Source organism: Heloderma suspectum, chromosome 3 (assembly GCF_057233095.1).
Source record: "Heloderma suspectum isolate Gila_16-S chromosome 3, 16-S_ref, whole genome shotgun sequence".
Taxonomy (NCBI): Eukaryota; Metazoa; Chordata; class Lepidosauria; order Squamata; family Helodermatidae; genus Heloderma; species Heloderma suspectum.
Window position 1 is genome coordinate 307957969 of NC_139460.1, and position 27369 is coordinate 307985337.

At 46.1% G+C, this 27369-nt stretch overlaps 1 protein-coding gene across 4 annotated transcripts in view; it reads right to left on the reverse strand.

Moving 5' to 3' along the window:
• The window catches only part of TNIK (TRAF2 and NCK interacting kinase), a 424016-nt gene extending 412241 nt beyond the window's left edge, over positions 1–11775 (reverse strand). For all 4 annotated transcript variants that reach the window (XM_084847490.1, XM_084847491.1, XM_084847489.1 and 1 more), the window contains exon 1: positions 10874–11775. In XM_084847490.1, the coding sequence (XP_084703616.1) occupies positions 10874–10930 (57 nt within the window). In that variant the 5' untranslated portion in view covers positions 10931–11775. The remainder of the gene's footprint in view (positions 1–10873) is intronic.
• Between the last annotated feature and the right edge of the window lie 15594 nt (positions 11776–27369).

Sequence of the window (27369 nt, forward strand, 5' to 3'; positions counted from 1 at the left end):
ACAACAACAAAATGCTCCAAATAACAGACACCACACTGAAAAGACTTTTTAAAAACCTAATGTAGAAGCCGGTAACCAATCCAACGCTCTTTAAAATGCTCTCAAACCAGTGCAACAGAACATCGGCATAAAACAGAGCAGTAGCCCTAATTACATTGCAACCAGCAACCTGATTATGGCCAAGGCCTAGCTGAGCACACACACACACACCCCCCCACAAGGCCTTGACTGCAGTTTCGAGAAGTAATGGCCACATTTGCCTCTAAATTAGCACCTCTAAACACAGCCTGAAGCCAGCTGACCTGAAAGCCAGTCAGGGGCGCCACTTAAGAGCGTGCGTACCCTTAGCTTCTCTTTAGCGTAATGTGAAAAGAGAAGGCATCTACCCCAGGGTAAATGCAGCAGGAACATAATGTACACAGGGTCCCTTTGTGTATCCTACATCTTTTCCATCTTAAACGTATTTGCCATTCAAATGGAACTGAATGCATTCTGTTTAGCATACAAGTGTCTTATCTTAATTGAAAAGGATTAGCTATAATATAAACAAATGGCTTTTGAAAAATTTACTGTTTTTATAGACGCAGGGTTATGGGAATACATCGTTACGCTCTTGGATGCCATCCAGTTCCACTATATGACAAACCCATAGCAACATGCAGCTCTGCAGAAGTTGCGTGGAACCAACGCAAAGGCCAAAAAATGCACAAGGCACTGAAGATTACGGGTAGATCATGCCCAGTTTCAGAGGGACCCATCCCACGCCCAGGACAAAGGGTGCTCACTTTCAGGATCCTGAGGCATGCTTTGCTTTCGTCATCCGCTAACAGCAAGCCCATGATCCAAGTGCCAATACTAATATAGCCAAAACTGCCCCATCTGTGCAAAAGAGAAGAGGTAGCAGCAATCTTTGGAGACCCTCAAGTTTGCAAAAGTACCCCCAAAAAACTAAGGTGAGGGAACCCCAAAACAGCCCTGTTGGGGGAGAAGGAAAATTATAAAACCGATGGGAGAGGGAATGGAATGTCCCAGAAGACGGGACAGCTGGCTGGCATCCTGAAGAAGCACTCCATACTGCAACATTTTGTTGCAGGTCCCACTTGTGGCCTCTTTAGTGCACAATAGAAGCAGCATTAGCAGTCTTCTTGCACTAGCAGTAACCAGTGGAGGGTGGTGGCTCCGATGTCAATGGGGTGGTGAATCTGCTCCGGGTTTCAGTCAGAACTCTAAAGGAGCAATCCAAGGTGCGAAGCCCTGACTGAAACCTGGAGCAGATTCACAGCCCCACTGACTCTGGAGCTGCCAGCCTCCACTGGCAGTAACCCTGGAAGAATCGTCTGATGGCACAGGATTCAACCTTTGCCGGACCCCTTCAAAAACAAGCACCAAACCAGCCCTGATAGAACATGGGCAGGCGCACAAAGCTTCTCCGCTCCAATCGAGGAACTTGCCCTGCCAGCCGTAGCGCACAGCCATTTGCCGGGCAGGGCTGCTTTCAAGACCCACCTGCATAACATGCTGTTAACCTCAGACTCCTATTTTTAAAAGTGGAATAGCAAACTACCTCAAGAAGATGTCAAGCCAAAGAAGAAGGGGACTGGACTTATATTGGACTTTGATCACACATACAGACATGTGAGCATAACTTAAACCAGTTTCAGCATTCTGTCACACCGTAACGTGACCAAAAGATGGATCTCAGGGCAAGTCTATGTGGGGACTGGAAGTGTGGCAGCTAATGCACATCAGGGCTGACCTGGTTCTCATCAAGGACAATGCACCAAAATAAGCCGTAATCAGAAACCTAGTTAAGAGGTGGCACCAACCTGCCCAAGCAGCCAGAGTCACATGGGGCAGGCTTAGCCCCACCCTTTTTAATTGTGCACCTGTCAGCAAGTAACCAAGATATCAGTGATGCATTTCACGCCATCTCCACAGAATAGCTGTTATCTGAACACTCTGGGCATCTTCGGCCTACTAGCCCCAACCCTTATAACAACAGAGACTTTGATAGTAAATTAAATAATCAAGAAACCTTAATTTTTCAAGCTAGGTTATAAACACCTAACTGAACTCCACCTTTCAATAGGCAGGACTGAAATATATAGCCTTGTTATTTGAATGGAGAACACGTGAAGCTGTCTTGCATTGTTCGTTTCTAAAAATATACTGGAACAAATATAACGGAACAAAAAAGTAGACTGGAACAACAAGATATGAGAGACTTCCCCTCAGCTACCTACAGATCCCAAAATCCTAATATGAGATTATCTAAAGCAGCCTTCCCCAATATGGTGCCCTCCAGATGTGTTGACAACTTCAATCATCCCCAGCAGCATTGCCCATGTTCACTGGGAATGACTGGACTTGTAGTCCAACACATTTGCAGGGTGCCCAGTTGGCAAAGACTGATCTAAAGGGATAAAGGAAGAAACTAACATTATTATATTTATTAACTGCAGCAAGAAAAATACCTGCTCAGTCGAGCATCTGGTCCCCAGACAAGCTCACTGGACATATGCCTCCATCTCCCACTCTCTCTTTCCTCTACCACCACCATTCCTAGTTAACCCAAGCTGAGCAAACCAGCTTTCTCCAGCGTTTACATAGAAGTAGGAAGCCAGTTAGCTATACTCCTAGTCTCCACTGGCCAAGCCATCACCCTGCCTTTCCTTCCCTCCCTCAGTGACTTACTCAGTAAAGCACAGCCGAGACAATCAAGATAAATGTGGGAGAACAAAAATGGCCCTTAAAGGTGTAAACAAGAACCAGTAGTCCAATCAAGTACAGTGTATTAAAGTAAAGATAAAACAGGATAGCAAAGGAACATAGCGAGCCTGCACAATAAAATAAAAGCAAATTCTAGAGCATAATGCTGGTCTACCTAGATTCCTATACCGAATAATCTATCAGAGCAAATAGACATACACCAGGGTCCCTTGTTGGCATCTAGAAATGCTGGTCAAGATGGATGATGAGCGGGACAACTCAAAATGAACATTATGCCATGTTTTATGCCATTTGATCTTGACTGACAGCAGCAGCTCCTCTGGGCACAGGTACCCCTCTATGGGATGGGCCCAAGCAAAGTGCAAATGGCACTAGTGTTTACCTCAGGAAAGTGAGAATTGGCAAGGAATGGACTACGCCCATCCTGCCAGACTGCTTTGTGTATCTGAGGGAACTGCAGGATGGGAAGTGAGTGGGAAGACAGCCCCAAATGGAAGCTGCTACTTCAGCCATTATGTAGAACGCAAAAACGTCAAACTGACTTCAGTTTCTTAACATGAGCCTCTTCTCCTCCATTTTATCCTCTTAATAACCCTGTGAGGTAGATTAGGCTGAGTGTCAATGACTGGCTCAAAGTCACTGAGTGAGTTTTATGGCTGAGTGGGGGACTAGAACCCAGATCTTCCAAGTCCAACACTCTAACCACTATACCCACACTGGGTTTCTAAAATTGTTTTAGAATTTTTTAGAATTCTAAAACATTATTTAAAACTCTGGCTTACTGTAAACCAGCTGGTATGCTAGTGTACACTGCTCCATTGCTCCTGCTTGGCTCCTTCTACAAATGCAAGCAGCTGAACAAACCACAGACCTTCTGTCCGTGTTTGTTTGTGACATGTGAACCGTGAGTCAGGCTTTAGTTCTCCCCAGACAAGGCAGAGTCATAAATCATGGTTTGTTGTTGGCATATGCCTCTGGCTTGTCTGGGAAGAGACAAGCCAGAGTTCCTGGTTCACATGTCACAACAAACAAACCACGGACAGAAGGCCCATGGTTTGTTCAGCTGTGACCACTTCAACAGGAGTGATCAGCCGCGACTGCTTGCAACATGCTCTCTTGTTCCTGAGAAGCCAGAATTCTTTAAAAAGTTGGCTTATTGTGCCACATAATTGCCACTGGTTCCCAAAGGTGTATCCCAGCCTCAAGAACCTTTTGACTGGCGATACTAAGGACAGAACCTGAGTCCTCAACAGTGGTAACTCAGTGGAAGAGCACATGCTTCATATGCAAAAGGAGATGCCACAGGAACAATTAGGGCTGGAAAAGACTGTGTCTGAAACCCTGGAGAACCAGTGTTCTGCCAGCCAGTGTAGCCAAAACTGAGCTAGATGGGCTGACTCATTGTAAGACACCTTCCTGTGGCCTTCTGCAGGCAGAATATATACCCCACTACTGTGTTATAACCTCACCTGAGGCAAAATTATGGCTGGTGGCTCCGATGTCTGTGGGGCAGTGAATCTGCTCCGGGTTTCAGACAGAACTCTAAAGGAGCTTTTCAAGGTGGGAAGTGCTCCTCTAGACTTCTGAGTGAAACCTGGAGCAGATTTACCCCACTGACATCAGAACCACCAGCCACCACTGCTGAGGCGTTTATAATAAATACTAAACTTCTTGTTTTATTTTTGTGCAGCAACTTAGCTATCTTATTAATCTATACTTGCTTCCGAGTCATTTCAAGGCTGCAGTCCTACCCACATTTACTTGGAAACTGGGCCCACTGAACTCAGCAGGACTTACATCCGAGTAAACAGGAACAGAATCAAGCAGCACATTTCTCTCATATGACTATGCAGCTGTTTAACCAAGCTTTAAGATCTCAAACATGATGGAAACATCTTACCCTCAAATTCCTTTCAGCGTTTCCTGTTCAGGTTTTAGGCATGAAATGTTTCATTTGCAGGACATGGATCAGATTTGCATTTTCCTCCAAAATATGTTTGAAGCCATATTTCACTTCTCTGTTTCTCACACCTGATGTGCAGCCATATGGACCTGCTCTGATTTCCTAATAACCAAAACTCAGTGTGACTTATGCAATTCCTCCTGGCTGTACACTTTTGTGCTCAGGCAACAAATTCACTATTGATTTCTGATCGCAAGGCTCTGCAAAATGATTGGATTGCCTCACCATACACATACAGCACCTTCAACAATTATTGTAAGTGCTAAGTGAGTTAGTTGAGCCAATCTATACACTCTTAACAGATTAGAGACCTATTCTTCTCAGATGTAAATAATGTAAAAAAAAGATTTTATAGCATGTGACTACAGTACAATAAACTGGTACTTCTAGCATCTTCCAAGGAAAGTGTGGCTTTGTGTGTTCAGCATGGTGCTTTTACTAGAACAGGTCACTGAGTTTGCGGGTTCAAGTCCTGTGATGTGCTATGCTTTGGAGGAGCATGTTCAACAGTAGAAGAAATGCTTAACAAAGGCCTGTTTCTGAAGGCGAACATGGTTATAACAGTTCTTGTTTTTGTTCTGTTATACTAGATTCAGTTTGGTTTGGTTGGAACTTGTATTTTTATCAAGTTATTAGGTAACTGTTTTTAAATTATGTTGGACACCACCTTGAGTACTAAAAGAGGCCAATTAGAAATGTTTCAAATAAATAAAGTCCCAGGTTTAATCCCTGGCAATTAAAAGCATTTTACGTAACAGGACTGGGAAAGACGTGGACACACACTGCCAGCCAGAGTAAGCAGGAAGCCATCTTATAGCAGGCTCTTTGTCCATCTAGTCCAATACTGTCTGCTCTGACTAGGCTCAGCTTACCAGAGTCTCAAGTAAGGGGGTTTTTCCCATCACCTGCGACCAGACCCTTGACAGGGATTGAACCCGGGATCTTTTGTATGCAAGCAGGCATTCTACCTCAGAGCTATGGTGCCTCCCTCTAGTACATAGTGCTAAATGAATCAGTGGGCTGACTTGGTATAAAGCAGCTTCATACATACATAAATTCTGCACAATTCATCAGAGCCTTGAAAACATCTAGGAGTGTGTGTGTGTGTGTGTGTGTGTGTACATGTGTGTGTGTGTGAAAGAGACAGAGAGACAGAGACAGAAAGGGAGACCCACACCATTATATATATATATATATATATATATATGTGTGTGTGTGTGTGTGTGTGTACATACCAGCATGGGCACGCGCGCGCGCACACACACATATATACACACACATATGGAGGAGAAGGGAGATGGCTCTATATCTGCTTTGCTTACACAAAGGTAAATCAGATGCATCATGCATTATCAACCTTTACGCAACTGTACCACCAGGATCAGGTCATTCAGTGTGCTCCAAATCACTCTTATCCTGCTAAATTTCAAGGACTGCACACAAATTTTGGAACAGTCAAATGCTCAATGAAGTGCAAATTGCCTTTCACCAACATGACGCACATTCTTTAGTGTCAAAAACTCTGGGCGCATTCCCATCCAATGGATACAATACATCCCAATCCATTAACATCAGCAGATGTTTTGCCACTGATTTCACTGATAACACCCTGAGATTGTCAGACTGAGTGCCTTTGGCCCTACATCGGAATTCCAGCTCAGTCATCATTCAGCAAAGCAAGATATTTATTCCTATAAATAATGTCTACAGTACCACCAGCTTCCTACTCTCATCCCCCAACAACCACAGGATTTCTTTTACCAACCAAACTTCTCTCTCCATGGGGTGGCTTGTATCATCGTGCCAAGTACCAAGAGGAACATCAACATATACCATGAAAACAACACCTGTAACAAGGTGAAAGTGCGTAGCTAAGGGTCTGTCTGTATCCACCCGTGGTCTGCTATCTGGGTTCCCCCCGCCCAAATCAATTTTTGTTCTTTATTGTATCATGCCAGCATATTCGAGTCAGAACAGTTCAAAGTCAAAATCTAGCACTATCCATACCTTGAAAAAGCACTGGGAAAAAGGCGGGGTATAAATAAATATGATAATATAATAATAATAATAATAATAATAATTGATGGTTGACTTTGAGAAAGCATCTCTCTCAGCCTCAAACCTTCGTCTCAGGAAAGCTCCATAACTCAGCAGCAGAGAACATGAATTGCATGCAGAAAATCCCAGGTTCAATTCACATTTCTCCAGTTAAAAAGGGTCAGGTAGCAGGTGATGGGAAAGCCCTCTTCCTGAAACCCCAAAGAGTTGCTGCCAGTCAGAGGAGACAATACTGGGCTAGGTGGACAAATAGCCCAAATTGGCATAAGGCAGATTCCTGTGTTCCTGTCTGTAAAATGGGTATAAGCAATGAGTTTACTCCCAAGGGATGCTGTGAATATCACCAAGATAAGGGAATGCTTGAGTTCTACAGAGGGTTATAAATAAAAATGTCCTTGGTGGTAACAGAATACAGGTGCAGATTTTGCTGTTTAACACCCATTTTGGTTTTAAATCTGAAAAAGCCAGGTTTTTTTAAGTAGAAAAGAATTAAAACAGGTGCCAATCAGATAATTCTCTGCAGCCTTCAAAAATGCAAGGCCACAAAAAACTTTTCTCATTTATTCAATGTTGGCATATTGAAATGAATGGAAGTACAAGGGATGCTTAGGTAAGCAGGAGACAAGAAACCCCAGCTCAGTTGAGGCTTGGTTTTGATATCTCGGCATCGGGCGTTCCAGCATGCTCCTCTGTCATAGAGCCAGAAGCACAACAAGGAACAAGGAAGGAGAGTGAATAAAACAGATTGTTTTTTCCTCCCCTTCTCTCTCTCTCCACACCAATTTTTACTCTGAAATCACAGCCAACAAAAGATGATGTAATAAAACAGGCACTAGCTCGCAGAAACAGTCCCACTAGCACTTTCTATTATATATTCCACTATGCCAGGGGTGGGAAAATGGCCCCCTCCAGATGCTGTTGGACTCCAACTCCTATCAGCCCCAGCCAGCATGGCCAATAGTCAGGGATGATGGAAACTGTAGTTCAACATCAGGGGGGGGCACAGGTTCCCCACCCCTGCACTAGGCCAATGGCCAATTCCACACAGAGCCAGAACAAAGACATACATGGTAACGACACAGTGATTTAAAACTTGGCCCATTCACTTAATTTTTAAACAAGAGAGAGATTTGCAAGAGCTCAAGCCTTATTGGCAATCATGGACTGGGTTTGCACAACCCAGTCATTGTCACTGAACCGTGGGTTGTTGTTGAACCATGGGTTATAGTGTTGTATGAACCCAGTACATTTTCCGTAGGGTGGCTTGTTAACCATGCAGGGTGGCTTATTTTTCTTGAACAAGCCACCTTGAGAACCCATAGTTTGTTGTTGAGTTGTTCAGGGTGGTTAACAAGCCACACTGCATAATTAACAGGCCACCCTGAGAAAAACATGTTAGGTTCAGACGAGACAACACGATAACGCACAGTTCATCAACAACCCACAGTTCAACAACAGCTCATACTCAACTCATACTCAGCCACTGAGTGTGAGTTATCATGTTGTGCAAACCCAGCCACACACTTTGACCCATAAGCCCTGCCTCTAATCCCAGATGTGGGAAGAAAGAGGGAAGCACACCCTTCACACAAGCAAAATGGTAGACTTCCTTATTACTGTTTCATCTATTTCCAAGACTGAAACTGGACCAAGCCCTCAGCAAACACTGAAGGGCTTAGCAAAGGAACACATCATGAAAAGGTCAGCAGTTCAGAGAACGGAAACCCTTCTCCCTTCTGTCAGCACAATCACGCAATTTTGTAAACTAAACATTCAGATAATATTTGTATTTTTAAAGACTAAGTATGAACAGCACATGTACCCAGAAGGAGAGCACATGCTTTACACAGAAAATGTCCAAGATCCAGCCCCCGTCATTTCCTAGTAGAGTTGGGAAATACTTCTGTTTGAGCCTCTGCCAACCAGTGTTGACCAGGGACAAGCAGTGGTAGATCTGGTTGTACTGGTAGATCTTTGGGTGATCCCAGCAGACTGGGAAGGCTTTTGACTCCCAATTATTTAACAATAGGAGCAACAAAATGAACCCCCTCTCCTAAATTATACAACTGAAATAAAGCTTGGGGTAGCCAGGTGTGGATTTTTGTGTGGAAATGAGCTGTGTTCTGGGCTCAGAATGCTTTAATTCTAACTATATGCCTTTTGCACCAGGCTCCAGTTGGGCAGTGGTGTAGTGGAACCACAGCTCGCAGGGAAGCAGCACCAGAACTTTTTATTAGCAGGGACTCTAATGTCATCTGCCACCCCGCTCAGAATTCCCTGTTCCCTCTGAGTTTAGCTGCAATCCTCACAGTAGCTGGGGATGAATGAAATTTCCCAGCAACAATATATATTGTTCCTTGTCATAATTTGAAGTATTTAGGGGTGGCTTGATCTTGAAGGGCCAGTGAAGACCCAGTGGCTTTACTAGAGTAGTTTCATCTGCTCCTAGCAGATGAAAACTCTTAGAATTGGTTTACTGATATGGGTCAACACAGCTGCCCGCAATTTTGGACTCTCCTTGGGTCACAGCTGTAAGGGCTGTCACAATGAGTGCCTGCACTTCTAAATTCACCACTACACCACTGGCCATTGGTGGATCTTGCAGTACTGGTAAGAAAACAAAGTAGATCCCACAATCCTGACATCTAGCCACCAACGACTGGGCTAGATAGATCAATGTTCTGACTTGACATAAGGTATTCCTGTGTCTCTAAAGTGTCTCTAAAGTCTGTGTGGGAGTGTGTGTGTGTGTGTGTGTGTGTGTGAGAGAGAGAGAGAGAGAGAGAGAAGGGGGAGGGGAAATAAATGCTGCAAGATGAAATCTAGCATAAGTGTGACAATAGAGGACAACACACTTATGGCCCTATTCCATCTACAGGAAGAGCCAAGAAGCCATCAATCCTACAGGGACCCCTCCAATAGGAGAAGCTTCTGCACACGTGCAACTATTAGAGAGAGAAGTGGAGAATCTATGCAAACTGAGGTCTCTCTGTCAAACCATTAATTTAATCAATTCTCCCTACCCCATAATGCAATGTGCATAGCATGTCATGCGGCTAGGATTTGCACCCTCTTCCCTCAAGAGGAATGGAAGGGATCATTAAAAGGTTCGTGTGATTCCATTTCATTCCGTCAAAATGGACACTGTAATAGCCTTTAATGTCCACACTAGAAAAGCCGCCGCTGCCGCCAACCCCTTTTTACAGTGGAGTGAACTACAACTGCACACAGCCGATAGGGTTATGCGTGGGGACTGAGAAATGTCCCCATCACATTTGTTAATAGCCACGTGCAAATTCACACATTTTTCACCCCATAAGAGCTTTTTTTTTTCTAGAAAGGGGTCTGTTTCTTTTGTTGTAAATCACCAAGCTTAAGATATAAGGGTCAGGAAAGTGGAGTGTGGACCTGCGACCGCAGCCAAAGGTGACAGGGAAGAAAGCACTTCCACAGAGAATGATACAACCCACCAACAGCCCAACATCTTAACAAAATAAAAGGGAAAGCTCCCTAGAAATATTCGCATGTGTTCCTGCCCAAATACAGTAGTGCCTCTGTAGATTCTGAAGCACAAGAAGGGGAAGGAAAGAAACACTTGATCTGCTTGTGTTAAATTATAACAGCCTTCAACGTCTGCAAAAGGTGACATTCTCTAAGCACCTTGCATTTTCAGTCAGCCTTCCATATTATACATACGTTGCCCTGCAGTCCGGATCGAGGGAGGAAATGCACCATTAAAATAGATAACAAGAAGAGGCTATCTAGAGACAGATGCTTCTTTCCAGCTGTGCTTGGTTTCTCCCTCTTTTTACCCTCCCCTCCAATTTTTATTCTCCCGGAGCACCGATGCCTCCTACACAGCCCCCATCTTCGCTGAGCAGAGAAACAGCTACATCCGTACGTGTTCCGGAAGAAAAAAAATTGACTATCGATAACCCTGTTTATTGCTCTCGTTCACGGATTATTGTTATTATTATCAGCTACCCACGTCCAAAGTTACCTGATGCTCGTATAATAAAAGGGAGGGAGGGAGGGAGGGAGGGGGCAAGTGAAAAGGGGGCATTTCAGGCTGATGGGGTGGGATTTTTTCCTCCTTCTCTCCCACGATTCCCCCCTCCTTACCCTCAAGGCTGATAGATCTATCTCGTCCAGGCTCCGAGCCGGAGAATCACTCGCCATGTTTATGGGGTCTTCTCAGGGGATGGAAATGGACCGAGCAAAAGCACAAGGCTGCTGCTGCTGCTGCCGCTGTCCGTCTTTCGCTTGGAGCGGAACCGAGAGAGAAAGAGTCTCTCCTCCACCTTCCCTCTATTTCACTCCTCTCTTCATGCGCTGGTTTCTCCCCTCCTTTGACACAACCCCCGTCTCTTCCTCTTCCTCCTCCTCCTCCTCCTCTTCCTCCTCCTCCTCCCCCCTTCAACACGCTCCCCTCCGGCAGGACACCAGGGAAGGGAGACAGAGAAGAGGGGTCAATGTGGAAATCACCCGGGAGGGCTGGGGAGAACGCAAGCCCAGCGCGCGGGGTCGCTTGCGCGCACACGGAGCCCAGATCCCCGCGGGCTTCCAGCAACAGCAGCGGTCCTGGGAAGGTGTCAGGCGGCGGCGGCGGCGGCGGGGCTAAAGGGGGCGATCCTGCCGGCGACCGGGTGCACTGGAACGGCGCGCGGCGGCTGCTTCTCCTCCGCCGCCCCGGATGGCGACGGCCGCGCTCGCTCCTCGCGCTCCGGCTCCCGCACTCGGAGGCGGACCGGCGAGAGCGACGCAGAACCGCCGATCGCGGCGGCTTCCTGGGAGGAGAAAGAGCCGCCGGAGGGGCGGCGCCTGCGCCTCCCGTGGGAGCTCCGGGCGGCGGAGAAGTCGCGTCGCCGCGATCTTTCGGCGTGCCGCTACATGGGGGGCGGCTCTCCTTTTAATTTGAGAGTGGAAGGGGGTTGTAGGAGAGGAGAGAGGACGCGCAAAAGGAAGAAGTGCGGCTCAGATCGGGGCCTTTCGGCTGTTCACTGCCTGCACGTATGCCCAGTTGTGTCGCTGGGAGTTACCTGCTCCTCTTTTAAAATCTAGCCAGTCCAACCTGACGCGTACACCGTGCGCCGCTCCTTGCAACAAGCAGAAGCATTGCCCAAATGATGATTTTTTTTTAAGGCTGCTTTCCTATGGCCACTTACTTGGGAGTAATCCCCGTTGAACTCTTGACTTCTGACTCTTACTTCTGAGTAGATAGGCGCAGGGTCAGTGGCATGCATAGTTCAATGGCTCTTACTTTTGAGTAGATATGCGTATAGGGCTGAATCGCAAAATACATAACGCATCCGGATTGGCAATGCAACCGCTGGATCTTGGCCCTCAGACCCTCTAAATTCCAGGGCGCCGTAGCCCCCGAGCGAATGGGTTCCGTTTGCAGGGCATTGAATCGGAGGCACCCCCGGGTAGCGGCGCAGACATTAACCGTGTTTACTCGGAGGTATGTTCCTTTGAGATCATTGGAATTTATTCGCAAGCAAATCCGCATTTGGAACGCAGTCGATTTACAGGGATGAAGTCGCATTGAACTCAGTGGGGCTGACTTAAGGCTGCAGTCCTCATGAGTAAATTAGATTGCTCTCAGTGGGACTTACTTTCAAGTACATTGCTGTGGATTGGGCTCTAGCTTGCACAAGATTAACATTAGCAGCAGGCAACTTCCCTTCCTATTTTTGGTCCGAATTTGGGGGCGGGGAGATAGAATCAAGTCTTTGAATTCCAAATTAAACGGGAGGGTTGGGAGAGACACACAAGCATCGTTTTATTAATCCCAACCCTCCAGTTTTTCCCCCGAAGGTATCCAATAGCAAACTGTTGCAAACTGACCTTTCCCTATTTGAATTAGAAGCCGACCACGCCTTAGCTCCAACTGTTTTCCCTCCTATATTATGTTATAATTTTCCTTGCAGATGCTAACAGATTGAATGCAAAGCAGCCACCTCAACAAGCAGCCGTTTCAAATGCCTTGCTAAAATTCCAACCCTGCGTCTAACTGCAGCTGGAGAAAAACAGAGGGAGGCATTCTGGGTTTTACCCAACACATATCATTAAAAATAAGCAACACCATTACTTCTGTTTTACCAGAAACTTTTTTTTTAAAGGCTCCTGATTTTACTCTTGCTTGGTTCAGTTTACTCAGGCACTGCCTATTTTCTGCAGAAAGAAATGCAGAAGCTTCCCAAGACACCTTACCTCTTGAACTTGATGCTTTGCTCGAGATCCGAGGCAGCTGGAAACTTGTTTTGTTTATCCTTAGTAAGAGTCATACATGCTTCACATGCCCAGAGGCACCCTTGATGCCAGGTATATACCCTGTTTCAAGTTCAGGCCTAAATGTGTGGCTATGATCCAGAAAGATTTAACGCTCCTCCAGACCTCTGCCAAAGAAGGCACGGACTGCTTATACATTTATAATTATTTATAAAATAAATGCAAGCTGTATTAGCATGATCCTTGGAAGAAAGTCCCAGCAAGGTCAATAGAGCATACTCCCCAGTAAGTTTGTACATAGGATTCATAGAATCATAGGGTTGGAAGGGGCCTACAAGACCATCGAGTCCAACGCCCTGCTCAATGCAGGAAGCCTGATTCCCAGGAGGTCTCCCATCCACGTACTAACCAGGGCTGACCCTGCTTAGCTTCCAAGCCTTACACTGCAGTACTGGCCTCTGATTTATTCAAAAGCAGATCCACTATATTCAATACAGCTTACTCCCACATAAGTGTGCATAGGATTGTGGCAGTGCTGTGCACATGGGAGTAAGTCTCATTGAACATGGTGGCATTTGCTTTTGAATAAACCAGCTCAGGGCTATTAATCAGTTTTGCTGGATTGGTAATCAGCTAATTCCAGGGTCTGAAAGACTTGCATCAGCCTTGTGTTCCCCAATCATCCCCCAGCCAGCAGAAGGAGGTCTGGAAAGGGGGGGAAAGACAGGGGAAAGCCGAAACAGCCAGAGTGATAGGAGCGGGGGAACTGCTCTGCAACTGATCAGTTCAGACCTCTGATACAGAAGGTCACCCCATCCCCCGCCGCAGCCACCCACCCCTGGAGAGAATAGACACAGTGGACAAACACACTGTTTGTTTATTGCATTTATATCCTGCCTTTTTTCCTCTTGCAAGGAACCCATGGCAGCTTACATAATCCTCCTCCTCTCCATTTTAGCCTCACAACAACCCTGTGAGGTAGGTTGGGAGGAGAGTCTGTGACTGGCCCAAAGTCACCCAGTGAGCTTCCATGGCCGAGTGGGAACTAGAACCCGGATCTCCCGGCTCCTAGTCCAACACTCTGTGTGGTGGGATGCCCTCTGCAAACAATCAGTTCAGTCCTCTATCCTGCCCCAGAAAACTGCTGGGTGGGGAAGAAGAGGGAGAGCAAGAAGGGGGTGGCAGAAAGAAAGAGAAAATGGGTGGGCCTGCCAGCTTTCGGATCTGGCCCTGCCTACCACTGGCATGTTGCCCCTGATAATTACTCTTGAAGGAATGTTGCCCTTGACAGATAAAAAGTTTTCCTGTTCCAGGTCTACAGGCAGCAGCTCAACAGGGTCTCAGCCAAAGGTTCGTCCCATCACCTGCTACCTGATTTCCCCACCACCCTGGGTGGTGCCAGGGATTGGGTTCGGAACATTCTGCATGCAAAGCACGTGCTGTACCACTGACCTATGGCCCAGCAGAGGCCCATTCTAATTGGCAACGAGACATTTCACAGTGTGGTTGTGAATGCAGGATACACCTTTTGACTCTGTTTTGGTTGCGGTGTGTCACTGCAATAGAGAATTAAAACATAAAAATGTTATACTCTTTCCTCCTAACAGTGATCGGTAGCTTTTCTTTATTAAATTATCTCATTTCTTTCAGGAGCTAAAAAATGCACCTTCATCAATGTTTTTGTAATTTGCAAGTTTATTTCAACATATCACCGGCTAATCAATCCAGTGAGTAAATGGCAAATGATTAATCAAGGCAAAGTTATTGAATTGGTTGGCAGCTTTATTTTCTCGCTCTCTCTCTCTCTCTCTTCCTGAAAGTGGGCTAGAATGTCAATGTTACCCCCATCTGTCCATGACCTTTTCAAAGTTGCGTTTTAAAGTAGTTGGGCAGCAATTCTATACATATTTACCTTGGAGTAAGTCGCACTGAGTAGACACCTAAGATTGGGCTTTGTTCCTCTAAACCTTACCTGAGAGAGGAAGGGCGCAATCCAATGCACATTTAGACAGAGAAAAGGCCTACAATTCCCAGCATAACCCAGCCAGCTGGGGTATGCTGGGAATTGTAGGCCTTTTCTCTGTCTAAACATGCATAGGATTGTGCCCTAAGTCCCTGTTGAACGCACTGAATAAACATGTCTAGGACTGTGCTGCAAGTTAGTTTGGGCAAGTAGCTATGGCTCAAGGTGTTTGTCTTCCAACCATCATCACATCAAACTAGAACACTGTGCAGAGTGGGTTGGGTAGTACAGGTTTCATAGAGCTACAAATTATCTTTGGCAGGGGGGCGGGGTGTGTGTGCAATGACAGCAGCCAGTTCTTTCTGTTGCCCTCTCCTCCTTTTCCTTCTGGCAGTTGCATTGCCTGTTTTAGTTTACAGCCCCAGGACTGCATCAGTGTCTTATTATGGTCATTAGTGCTGATCACTGAGTCACCCAGAGAAGCAATGGAGCAACAGTGGCCTCAGCCAGCGCTGGTAGTTAGCGAATTTCTCCTCCAGATTATACCCAGCCAGCGCCAAAAAGAAGACATCTTTCAGAAGGTGCACTTGGCACATTTTTGTGTCCACAGTGCACAGCAAAGGACCTCATAAAGAGGAGAGTGGTGTGGGAGTGTGCAGACATGTGGCCAGCGATTGCTTAGAACTTGTTGCTTGGTTCTGTTTTTTTTTTTTATTAGCTGGTTTCTATATCTTTAATGGCAGCTTGGTGCAGAGACATTGAGCTGATGAACCCTGGCACAGAGGTAAAGCCTGGGGGAAACATGCCAGCTTGATTTCTGTGTGTCAGGCAAATGCTGACCGCATAAGTGCGGGGCCCCTAAAGAAAGGTGGCAACCTTGCTTAGTGTGCAGAACTAGCTGAACAGTGTCTAACCTAAGAGATGACTCATAAATGATCAAGAAATGAGGAAAGCCAAAATGAGATGTGTCGCTTCATCTTATGCGTAGGAAGCTGCCTTATATCAAATTGGATTAGCCCTGTATTGTCTGGGAACAGATCTCAAGGATCTCAGGCAGACGTTTTCCCCATCGCCTGCTACCTGGTCCCTTTTTACTTGGAGAGATTGATTCTGGGCTTCTTCACACAGAGCTTTTATCCTGTTATTGAGATTGATTACTAATGAAAGTTTGCGGGTCCTTTAGATGACACTATCAACCTCCAGGGTGTCTCCCAGCATGCTGGCAGGGGCATGCTGGGAGTTCTAGGACTTTTTTCTGTCTAAACATGCATAGAATTGCACCCTAAATAACCTTTATTCTGGTGTTTAAAAGATCGGAGATAATGAGCTAGCAAATTACAGCTCTTCCACTTGAGTTCCCTCTGTGAAAAAGGAAAAGCCGCAAGAAGAGGTGCTGGACCAATGAAACACGGAAGACTCAGATAAGAGGGGGAAAGGGGAGGGGGATCCTGCATTTAAAACCGAAGCAGAAAGCCCCCTTTTAAGTGCGGGATTTTAGGCTGGTGTAGAGAGGCTCTGTGTCTCTTGAGAAGGTTGCATGTTTACCCAGATATAAATCCTACTGCTTTCAATGGGACTTATTCCCTGGTAAGTATACCTAGGATTGCAGTGCAATCCCCTACGTGCCTGCTCAGAAGTAAGTCCCATTCGGGTCAATGGGACTTCTTCTCAGGTATGTGTGACTAGCAGGAATGGGGAATCTTTTTCAGCACAACTGCTGTGTTGGCACCAGGCAACCACGGGGGCGGAGGGGGGGGCTGCATAACAGCAGTGTGTGTGTGTTGGGGGGAGCACAGTCCAAAGTAGGGGGAGCCAGTGGAAGCTGATGGCTCTGATGACAGTGGGGTGGTGAATCCGCTCCAGGTTTCAGTCAGAACTCTAAAGGAGCTATGAACCGACATCGGAACCATCACCCCTCCCCCTAGGCGGAGCCATCCCACCGCTGGCATGTAGCCCACAGTGTGCTTCCCCCGACACACACATGCGCACATCCATGCATACCCCATTCCTGTGCAGTCGCACCATTCACACACACGTGAATGCACACACATGCGCACACCACATGGAAAGGCAGTGAACTGCCCGTGGAGGGAGAGACCGCTCTCTTCCGCCATGGGTAGGGTGGTGCCTTTTCATGCAGCACTGCGGGACAGAGACTTCCTTTCACACTGAGCAAAGTTCTTCAGCTCTACCCACATTTTCCCCAGATCTACTATGTCACATGCAAACCAGGGTTTCCCCCACATCTGCCAGTCACTTCTGTGACACTTTTAGCACAGAGAAAAGGACTTGGGAAGTGCTGGGAGGAGCAGCCGCACCTCCCAGCCTGTTCATGCGCCATTTGCCATCCCATAGACTGCATCGACCGCTCATGCCAATGCTGGCCGAGTCCCTTTCTTCATGCTGAGAGGGGCACAAAATTCCATGCTCTCACCGTGCCTCTCCTAAGAACATAAGAAGAGCCCTGCTGGATCAGACCCAGGGTCCATCTAGTCCAGCATTCTGTTCACACAGTGGCCAGCCAGCTGCTTGCAGGAAACCCACAGGCAGGGCATGAGTGCAGCAGCACCCTCCCGTCCAAGTTCCCCAGCAACTGGTGTACATAGGCATAATGTCTCTGATACTTCACAGAGGCATCAGGACTAGTAGCCATTGATAGCCTTCTCCTCCAGGAATTTGTCTAACCCCCTTTTAAAGCCATCAAAATTGGTGGCCATCGGCATGTCTTGTGGTAGGAAATTCCATAGTTTATGCGCTGTGTGAAGAAGTCCTTCCTTTTATCTGTCCTGAATCTCCCATCAATCAGCATCAAGGGATGACCCCGATTTCTAATATTACGAGAGCAGGAGAAAAATGTCTCCCTATCCGCTTTCTCCACACCATGTATGGAGAAAGTGAAAACTGGCGGTGGGGTAGTGCTGTGCCCACTGAGATCATGCAGCCTGCAGAGGACCTGGTGGGGAGCAATTCAGCCCTCCCCTGAAGAAACGTTCTCCACCCTGGCTGTACTGTGACCAATTGTCCTGCTCCTTTCGATCCTGCAAAGCCAAAGGACTCATGAGTGTTTGGCCCATGGTGGCAATGGTGGGAGTGAGCTGCCTAACCTTTGGCTAATAGAGAGCTTACTTGAGTGTGATGATGAGTGTCTCCCCTGTGTGTGGCAGGGAGGGGGACATTGTTGCCCACTCTTAGTGTGTGTGTGTGTGGAAGAGTGTTAGTACAATGCAGCTCAGGCAAGGCAGAATATTCACATCTAGCAAAAGGAGGTGGAAGGAGAAATGGGAGACATTTGTAACAGTTATACATAGAGCACGGGTAGGCCAAATTTCAGGGGTTGGGGAGCTGCACTGCCCACCCCCACAGGCCACATCACTGGCTTGCTGCTGAATTTGCCACTGAAATTTGGGGACACAACAGTGGGGAAAAGGGCCAGGCAGTTTGGGGGCACAAAAAAGCATACACTATGCTCTGCATCTAAGGCCTTCCTCTGGGAGCCTCCTCGGAGGGATGCTCGGAGGGTGGCAACAAAGGAGAGAGCCTTTTTGGTGGTAGCTCCCCGTTTATGGAATAATCTCCCTGATGAGGCCCGCCTGGCGCCAACATTGCCATTTTTTCAGTGCCAGGTTAAAACTGCCCTCTTCTCTCAGGAATTTGGCAGCGTATAATGAGTCTCTTGATTGTCTCTGGCTGTTTTAAATTGTTTTAGGTATATGTTGTTGTTGTATGTGTTATTTGATTTATGTCATTATGTGAATGGTTTTTATATTTTATATAATGTATTTTAAATGGTTTTTTATTTTTGGTATCCGCCCAGAGAGCTTCGGCTATTGGGCGGTATAGAAATACAACAAAGGCCAGGGGGGAGCATGTGGGCTGTGTTCCCCCCCCCCTTAATTAGACCATGTGTTCCCTGTTCTCATGCTTATCTGTATGGGGTGGTCTGTCCCAGCCCGCCCAGTTGCTGGAGTGAGACTGGGTGTTTGTACCTGGAGTCCTGAGGTGTTTGGGTTCTAAGAAGCGAAGTGTTAGCTATGTGCTCACATTAGCAATGTGTGTGCGAAGTCCCCTTTCTCCGCTGTTTCCCTTCACCAGAGGTCCCCCTTGTGAGCACCAAGTGTGAATGACATGGGGCCAGAGAGATATAGCCCCTTGCTGAGTTATGGACTCCCTGTGAGGGTTTTACATACGGGTAGTGTGCTGTTATTGGGTGCTGAGTTACACCACATCCGATACTCTGTCATGGCAATGTGGGTGTGGAAATTCTCAGTGCAGCAGTTGCTTTAAAAAAAAATACACCAACCAGTCCCTCCCATTGTTTTTTTTCCATTGGTTCCTCTAGCAGAGTGTTCCTCCAGCATATTCAGGGAATTCTACTGGCATATCTGTCATGCCAGCAGCATATCTTGATTTCTGAGGGCATCACGCAGCTTCTACCAAATCCAAAAACAACCTCAGATCTCGATTATAGGATTGCACCCTAAATATTAATGTCTTATTTTATTATATGCATAATTATTGGATTTTAAGCTAACATGATTAAATAAGTAAGCATATCTTCATGTTTTAATTGAGGATTTTTATCTTTTGATATAAATTATTTTTAACTGAGACATCCTATATTTTCTGTTTCTAAATGTTTAACTGTGGTTTCTTTGTATTTTAAATTTTTATATTGTAAACCGCCTCAAGGTGTCCTTTTAGTTATTGTCAAGTGGTCTATCAATGGATTAAATAAACAAATAACATTACTCCTGCATCTGCTTTTCAGAGTTGCTCAGAAATTAATAGCTTACTTATGTTCAACTTGTAGCTGTTGAACTTCCCAAATGCATTTTAATTGATTCATCATTCGTTTTTGATAGCCAGACCTTTTGGGGCTCCGGCTAATTTTCCATGGGGCACAAAATGGCTGGTGATATGGGTAATATGGCAATTGGCCAGGTTATATTTTAATTTATTTCCTAAGCCATCTCACCTTACACAATCAAGGCAATCAGTGTGGGTAACATAATTATTAAGAAACTGCAAAGATGAGGTTTCTGGCACATTAACAAAGGTACTGTGCACAAGTCAAGGTACTGCTCATTTGCTGCCAATTAGGTCTTGGCAGAAACATTAGGTTGGATGCAGAAGAAGTTAGTCAGAACAATCAAAATAAAACACACAGATAAAAACAAGAACAACGAAAATCAGCCAAGCTAGCTATTAAAATCAACAAATGCCTGAGTATCCAGATAAATCTTCAACAGGCGCCTAAACACCATCAAGTATGGCACCTGTCGGACTGCAGGTGGGGCGAGAATTCCAAAGACTGGGGTGCCATAACAGAAAAGGTCCTGCCCCTGGTTTATTTATTTATTTATTTATTTCTATACCGCCCAATAGCCGAAGCTCTCTGCTGTCAGATGGACCTGTGCAGGGGACGGATCAACCAGGAGGCCCTGCAGTCAAAAGATTCAGGGCCCAGGCCCATAGGATACAAATCTGCATAAATTCTGCATATGCTAATTGGCTGAAAGCGAGGAGGAGCTGAGGCCACTGTAGCGGCCGCCATTTGCGTCCCTGTCTTTTGCCGTGATAGGCTATGTATATATTTACGTAACCTATCACAGCAAAAGACAGGGGCGCAAATGGCGATGGCTACGGCAGCCGCCATTTGTGTCCCTGCGCAGCCCAGCAGCCAGATGTCTGGCTGCGGGCAGCCCTGGCCGGCGGCTCCGCAAAGTCGCCACAGAGTGGAGCTGGCCAGGGAGAATTTGGGGGGGAGGAATGGAGCGCCTTCCCCCACCAGAAATGACCCCAGACAAGACGGTGAGTCAATTTCGTACATCCCTAGCGAAGGAAGATAATGCTTTTGAACTGTGGTGTTGGAGGAAAATTCTGAGAGTGCCTTGGACTGCAAGAAGATCAAACCAGTCCATACTCCAGGAAATAAAGCCAGGCTGCTCACTTGAGGGAATGATATTAAAGGCGAAACTGAAGTCCTTTGGCCACATAACGAGAAGACAGGATACCCTGGAGAAGATGCTGCTGCTAGGGAAAGTGGAAGGCAAAAGGAAGAGGGGCCGACCAAGGGCAAGATGGATGGATGATATTCTGGAGGTGACAGACTCGACCTTGGGGGAGCTGGGGTTGGCGACGGCCGACAACAGGAAGCTCTGGCATGGGCTGGTCCATGAAGTCACAAAGAGCTGGAAGCGACTGAACGAATAATCAACAAGTATAGACATTTAGAAATAATTACTAGCATTTATTTAAATTTCGCAGGAGGCAAAGCCAACCAATTAATTTTTCATCCAAGACATCTCAAAATAAATTCTTCAGTTTTTATTTTTGGTTTTTATTTAAAATTATTTTTAGGCTGCCTTTAGGGGTAAAACTCTCTGAATCATAGAATTGTAGTAGGGTTGGAATGGGCCTATTAGACCATTGAGTCCAACCCCTTGAAAGCAGCTTACGGAATAAAAACTATACAAAAATATACAAATAGGCAATAAATATGCAGTAAAATACTATAAAAAACCCAAATTATTTAATTTGTACCCTGCCCGAGATCTTCTCAAAACAATGGGTGGGGGGAGAAATCCTTTAACTTGCAAGGGAAGATTTGGGGTGCGGGGAGGAGGTGTTGCAGCACATGGGGAGGTGAGAATCCTTCCCTTTCTAGCTGCAATCCCCCTTAAAAATTGTTCCCCGCATAGCTATTAAACTGAGCGGGGGGGGGGGGGGAGCCTTCTGTTGGCCTCATTGCAAACCGTAGGCTCTGTAGAACAGATCCAGGGACTTGGAAATAGATTCAGACTCAGGCCTAACAACACCATTTGCTGCTTTAAAAATGTCCAAACTTACCCGACAGAGCTGCTCACTTTCAAACTATGGGCCGGTTCACACAATCACTGCAGCCCTCCATGGCTTATTTAAGACATGGTTGGTTGCAGCACATGCTGTTGGCCATTTTGAGTATTCAACACTCTGCTGGGGGTTACCATGATTTGTCATATCGTGCAAACCTAGGCAGCAGGGGTTGTTTGAGGGTTAAACAATCCTCAACTGTACAACAGAAACAAGCCAAGGTGGGCTGCGGCGACCGTGCAAACCCAGCAACAACTGCTGCCAAGGAACCAGCTAGAGCATATGATTTTGCAGCATACGCAGTTTAGGGCGCATATCTTACTCTAGGGAGTTAAATGGTGTTTTTTCAGGGTCAGGAGCAGCCCTTGAAGTGGGAGCTGAATTACTGGCTGGCGAAGAGGCTGAAAGGAACATGGAGGTTTTGCTACCACGGTGCTGCCTTCGAGTGCATTTGCATAGCTGCGCTGCTGTGGTTACTATGTGAAGGTTGACATTTGTGTCGTCTTTGATAGCCTCCCATTACATTGCACCTAGCATTGGAAAGCCTGATGCATTATTTATCGGATAACACATTTCCATGCGTCTTTTTAAGAAGAAGCTACACAAGCAATACAGGAACCGGCTCAGTCAATTAACCTCCCCACTGCGATGCCTCTTCTCCAGAGAGAAAGAGAGAGAGAGAGAAAGAGAGAGAGAGAGAGAGAGAGAGAGAGAGACCATCAAAGCTCAAATCTGCTGATGGAAGGAGAATAGATTGGAAGCTGCCACTGGACCTCTGGTGTGTCCTCCTCTTTCTCTTGGCCATGCACAATATTCTGGCACTGACTGCAAATCATGCTATCGTATTTAATCCCTTAGCAACCAATATCCCTTGGACCTTATCTAGGAGTATTTATGCCTGAGCAGGGTAACATTTCACATGAACACACACACACACACACACACACACACATAATTTGGACCTCACTTATTCAAAATTGTTAGGATTCTTTCCAATGAGTTAAAGTGCCTAACATTTTGTATTTATATAGTCCATGGCACTCTGCTACAAAAACCTACAAGCTGAAGTTTGGCCTGCACTAAGCCCAAGATAGGTTAATTGCTAGGAAAACCTGGGAGGGAGACGTTTGCAGGTCACTGACGTGTTTCATTTGCAGACCTCCTTTCCTGAGCCTTGTCCATGTGGTTGGAAACTGAAAGGAGAGAGAGAGGGTGGCAGGAGTAGCACAAGCAGTCACTGTTGCTGCTCTCAGAATGACATCATGACTAGACTCAGGGGGTGGCGCAGTTGCACCCCTTGCCCCTATGAGCAGACACCCGTGTATGGGAACGTGGGAAGCTCAGAGCAGAGCAGACTATTCGACCATCTAGGTCAATCAGTAGAGGCTGGTGGCTCTGATGTCATTGGGCCGAAGCACCCTGGATAGCTCCTTTAGATTTCTGACTGGTTCTGACAGAAACCCAGAGCGGATTCTCTGCCCAGCTGACCTTGGAGCTACCAGCATCCACTGAGGTCAGTGTTCTCTATTTTTGCTGCCTGGGGCTCTCCAGGGTATCAGGCAGAGGTCTTTCCCCATCACCTCGTACCTGTCGAACTGGGGATGTTAGGGACGGAACCTAGGACATTTATTCATTTCATTTATTATGAAATGTTGATGAAATTAATAGACCTTTCTGGAACATCGCCCCTTGAACCTGGAGCCAACCCTAACTGTCCTGCACAAGTGGAAGGCACTTCCAACTTCTCTGTCAGTGGGTCTTGGCAGGCTTACCTGGCTTCAACAACAGGGCTTTGCCACAGCCCCGGTCTGGATTGGACCCTCCACATCTGCTGTTTGCATGCGGGGGACAGACTCCAATTTGCTCCAGAGGGACTGCCCCTCCCACATGCAAATAGGTGTGGTGGGCCTGATCTGAACTGGGACTGCAGTGGAGGGGGTGTGTGTAAAAGGTTAAGGTACTCTCTACACTCAATTATTTACTTATTTATTTTCCAGCCCTGCTAAAGGCCTCCCACATGAAGGCTCCTCCTCCCTCAGCTGTCACCACATGCCGCCATTCCAGGAGGCTGAGCTGAGGGAGACGGGGAAGAATTTCAGCCCTGTTGAAAGAATTGGTTTTTTCCCCCTTCTTCCCTCCACATTCCTTTTTCCTTGTGCATCTTTTTTTTTTTTTAGATGGTAAGCCTTCAAGCAAGGACTGTCTTGCATGACTGTTTGTATACAAGCCATTCTGGGAGATGTTTTGGCAGAGGACCAGCATAAAATGCCTCAAGTAAATAAATAAATATTTAATTCCCCACCTTTCCATCCAAAAATTTTGCTCAAGGCAGACAACACTGATAAAATACAAATGAAAAATAAAATCTTAATTATGTAATTGCATTAAAAATCAGTTGAAAACACAACAATAAAAGAAACTGACATCAGCCAACCAGTTTTTTTTTAAAAAAACCTTCTGCAGCAGACCAGCTTACATCCCAAAGGCCTGCCTGAATACAAATATCTTTGCCTGCTAATGGAGAGGGAGCCAACCTAGCCTCCCTCAGCAGGGAGTTCCACAGGCCTATGCTGGGGTCCCAGTCCAGAGTGGGGGCCTGGATTGGTTATTTGTGAAAGAGAAATCGTGCATTGATGGGCAAGCCACACGATAAATGTAAGATGTAGTTTGACCCTGAGTGACTAGTGAGGTCATCAATTAGGCCAATGTTACTAGCCAGGTGGCCACATGGTCAACTGGCCCTACTCCCGTCCTTTAACCAATATGTTTGTTTCAGTATTTATACCTTGCCTTTCTATGATTAAATCAAGGCATCTTACCAATAAAAATGTCAATCACAAGAAAATTCAAACACAATCCTAACAATAAAACAAAATAAACAGCAGTAAATATCCGATAACAGCATATCAGTAACAGTAGACTAAAAGCACATCATCTGAGGCTCTGACTAAAAAGCCCCATCAAAATCGAACAGTCTTAAGAGCTGGTTTAAAAGCATGTGAAGAGTGGTCCAGATGAACTCCTCTTCGTAGTAGGGTGGCTACATGTGCTACTTTACAGGAGACAGTCCTCTATTTTAAGGGCTGTCAGAGGAGAGTCCTCTGTTTAAATGGCAGAAATACAAAATATCGGGGGGGGGGAGTCAAAGGCGGGCAATCCCTCTCAAAACAGTCCAATGAGCCACTTTTGTGGCTGCACAGAATACCCTTGGGGTGGGGGTAAGGCGGCCATGACGCATTGACAAAAAAGAGCCAGCGCATCACCATAAAAGAGGAGAAAAGATGCCTCCAATTTGCATTACATTTGCAAATGCCAATTTATATATTTAGATGCAAATATAGAAATAAGACAGAAATACAATATATCTTACCCTAATGGGGAAGGCTGTGACCAGGTGGCCTATGTGCGCTAACACCTTTTCAAATAGAGAATGCCTTCAAATAGAGGACTATCCTCTCTAGAGCATGACACATGTCCACTCATGGGGGGTGATGGAAAAATTAGAAGAGAGGAAAAATTGAATATCTTTGAAGAGGGCATGCCTGGCTGGAACCCTGAGCAGAAGCATGCTGCACTGCAGCATTTTGTTGCAGCCTCCTCTTGCTGTTTTTAGATTGGCTTTTAGCTGCTCTTGCAGAGGCTGCAGCTGCTACAGACGCTGCTTTTAATAGTTCACTATTTTTATCGATTTAACTGTACGTTGGAAGCCATCTTGGTAACATGTCATTGAAAGGCATGCTATAAATACTTTAATAAACCCTGCCTTTCAACGATAAAATCAAGTGAGCTTACAAATATAAATGTAAATCACAAGAAAAATCTTGTGTTAAATGTTTAAATCAGAAATAGAATCAGCGTGGTAGTTGGAACGTAATTCCGAGCTGGTACTGGGTGTGTGGCAGGGACCGGGGGAGTCTAGGAAGCAGGCCGCAAAATCCTCTTTATTCCGTAGCTATCTTGACCCCAGTTTCCGTGCTCCAAAAGGCACCGCCAATGGATTTAGATTACAAAATATTGAGAAATGTCCACTATAATTTAGTCAAGGAGTTTGATCCTCATTGCCTTAAAAGAAATTCTTACGTAACGAATGTGTTTGCTTGCACACACACGCATACACGCGCACACACCCCAGCTGCCAGAAAGTGATGAAACAGTGACTATAATTTATTTGGATTTCAGGAAAGCATTTGATACTGCGCCATGCACCAGTCTGATTTACAAGGCCACAAACAACGATGAAAAGTGAGGAGAGCGCTCTTGACGTTGATTGAAAACCATTTCAAGGGAGTGGAAACAGAGCAGCAGCCGAGCCAAAGTGACAGGTCGCTCCACGCCACGCAGTAGCTGCCGAAACAAGAGAAGCTCCCGTTTCTCTTGGAGAAAGGTCAAACAGACTTTTCCTGTTATTTCTGCTACCACGACCTTTTCAAGTATGTTCTTTTTCTGGCTTCTTCATACTGCCGGGGGCGGGGTGGGTGTGGGTGGGAGGACACTGTTAGTATTGGAGAGAGTATCCATGAGCAGTCAATGGTGAAGGACCAGGTTAGCCAGCTGAGGCAAGGACTCACTTATCATGCATTCCAAACCCTTCCAAAGCATGTTTACCGAGAAATCCCCTTGAGCTCAATGGGGCTACTCCATCGTAAATGTCAGTGGAGGCTGGTGTCTCCGATGTCAGTGGGACAGTGAATCCAGTCTGAGTTTCAGTCAGAACCAGTCAGAACTCTAAAGGAACTATCCAAGGTACTGAACCCAACCCCCAAAATAGATTCAGCACATTTATTTATTTATTTATTTATTTATTACATTTCTATCCCACCTTTCTTCCATTGTGGAATTCAAGGTGGCTACATGTGGTTCCCAGGTGGTCTCCCCTCCAAGCACTGACCAGACCTAGAGCTGCTTAGCTTCAGCATGGTGGTTGCCTCCTGGGCCTCCAGATCGCTCATTTAGAGTTCTAGCTGGTTCTGACTGAAACCTGGAGCAGATTCACTGCCCCACTGACATCGGAGACACCAGCCTCCACCGGTAAGTGTGTTTAACCCACATTTGTTGTTGTTGTTCAGTCGTTAAGTCGTGTCTGACTCTTCGTGACCCCATGGATCATAGCACGCCAGGCCTTCCTGTCTTGCACTCTTTCCCGGGTGTGCTCAAATTCATATTCGTTGCATCAGTGATGCTATCTAGCCATCTCATCCTCTGCCGCCCCCTCTCCTTTTGCCTTCAATCTTTCCCAGCATCAGGGTCTTTTCCAGGGAGTTTTCTCTTCGCATTAGGTGGCCAAAATATTTGAGCTTCAGCTTCAGTATTTGTCCTTCCAATGAGCAGTCAGGGTTGATTTCCTTTAGGATTGACTGATTTGACCTCCTTGTAGTCCAGGGGACTCATAAGAGTCTTCTCTAGCACCACAGTTCGAAAGCATCAATTCTTCGGCGCTCAGCCTTCCTTATAGTCCAGCTCTCACAGCCATACGTTGCTACTGGGAAAACCATAGCTTTGATTATACGGACCTTTGTCGGCAAGGTGATGTCTCTGCTTCTTACTATGCTGTCTAGGTTGGCCATAGCTTTCC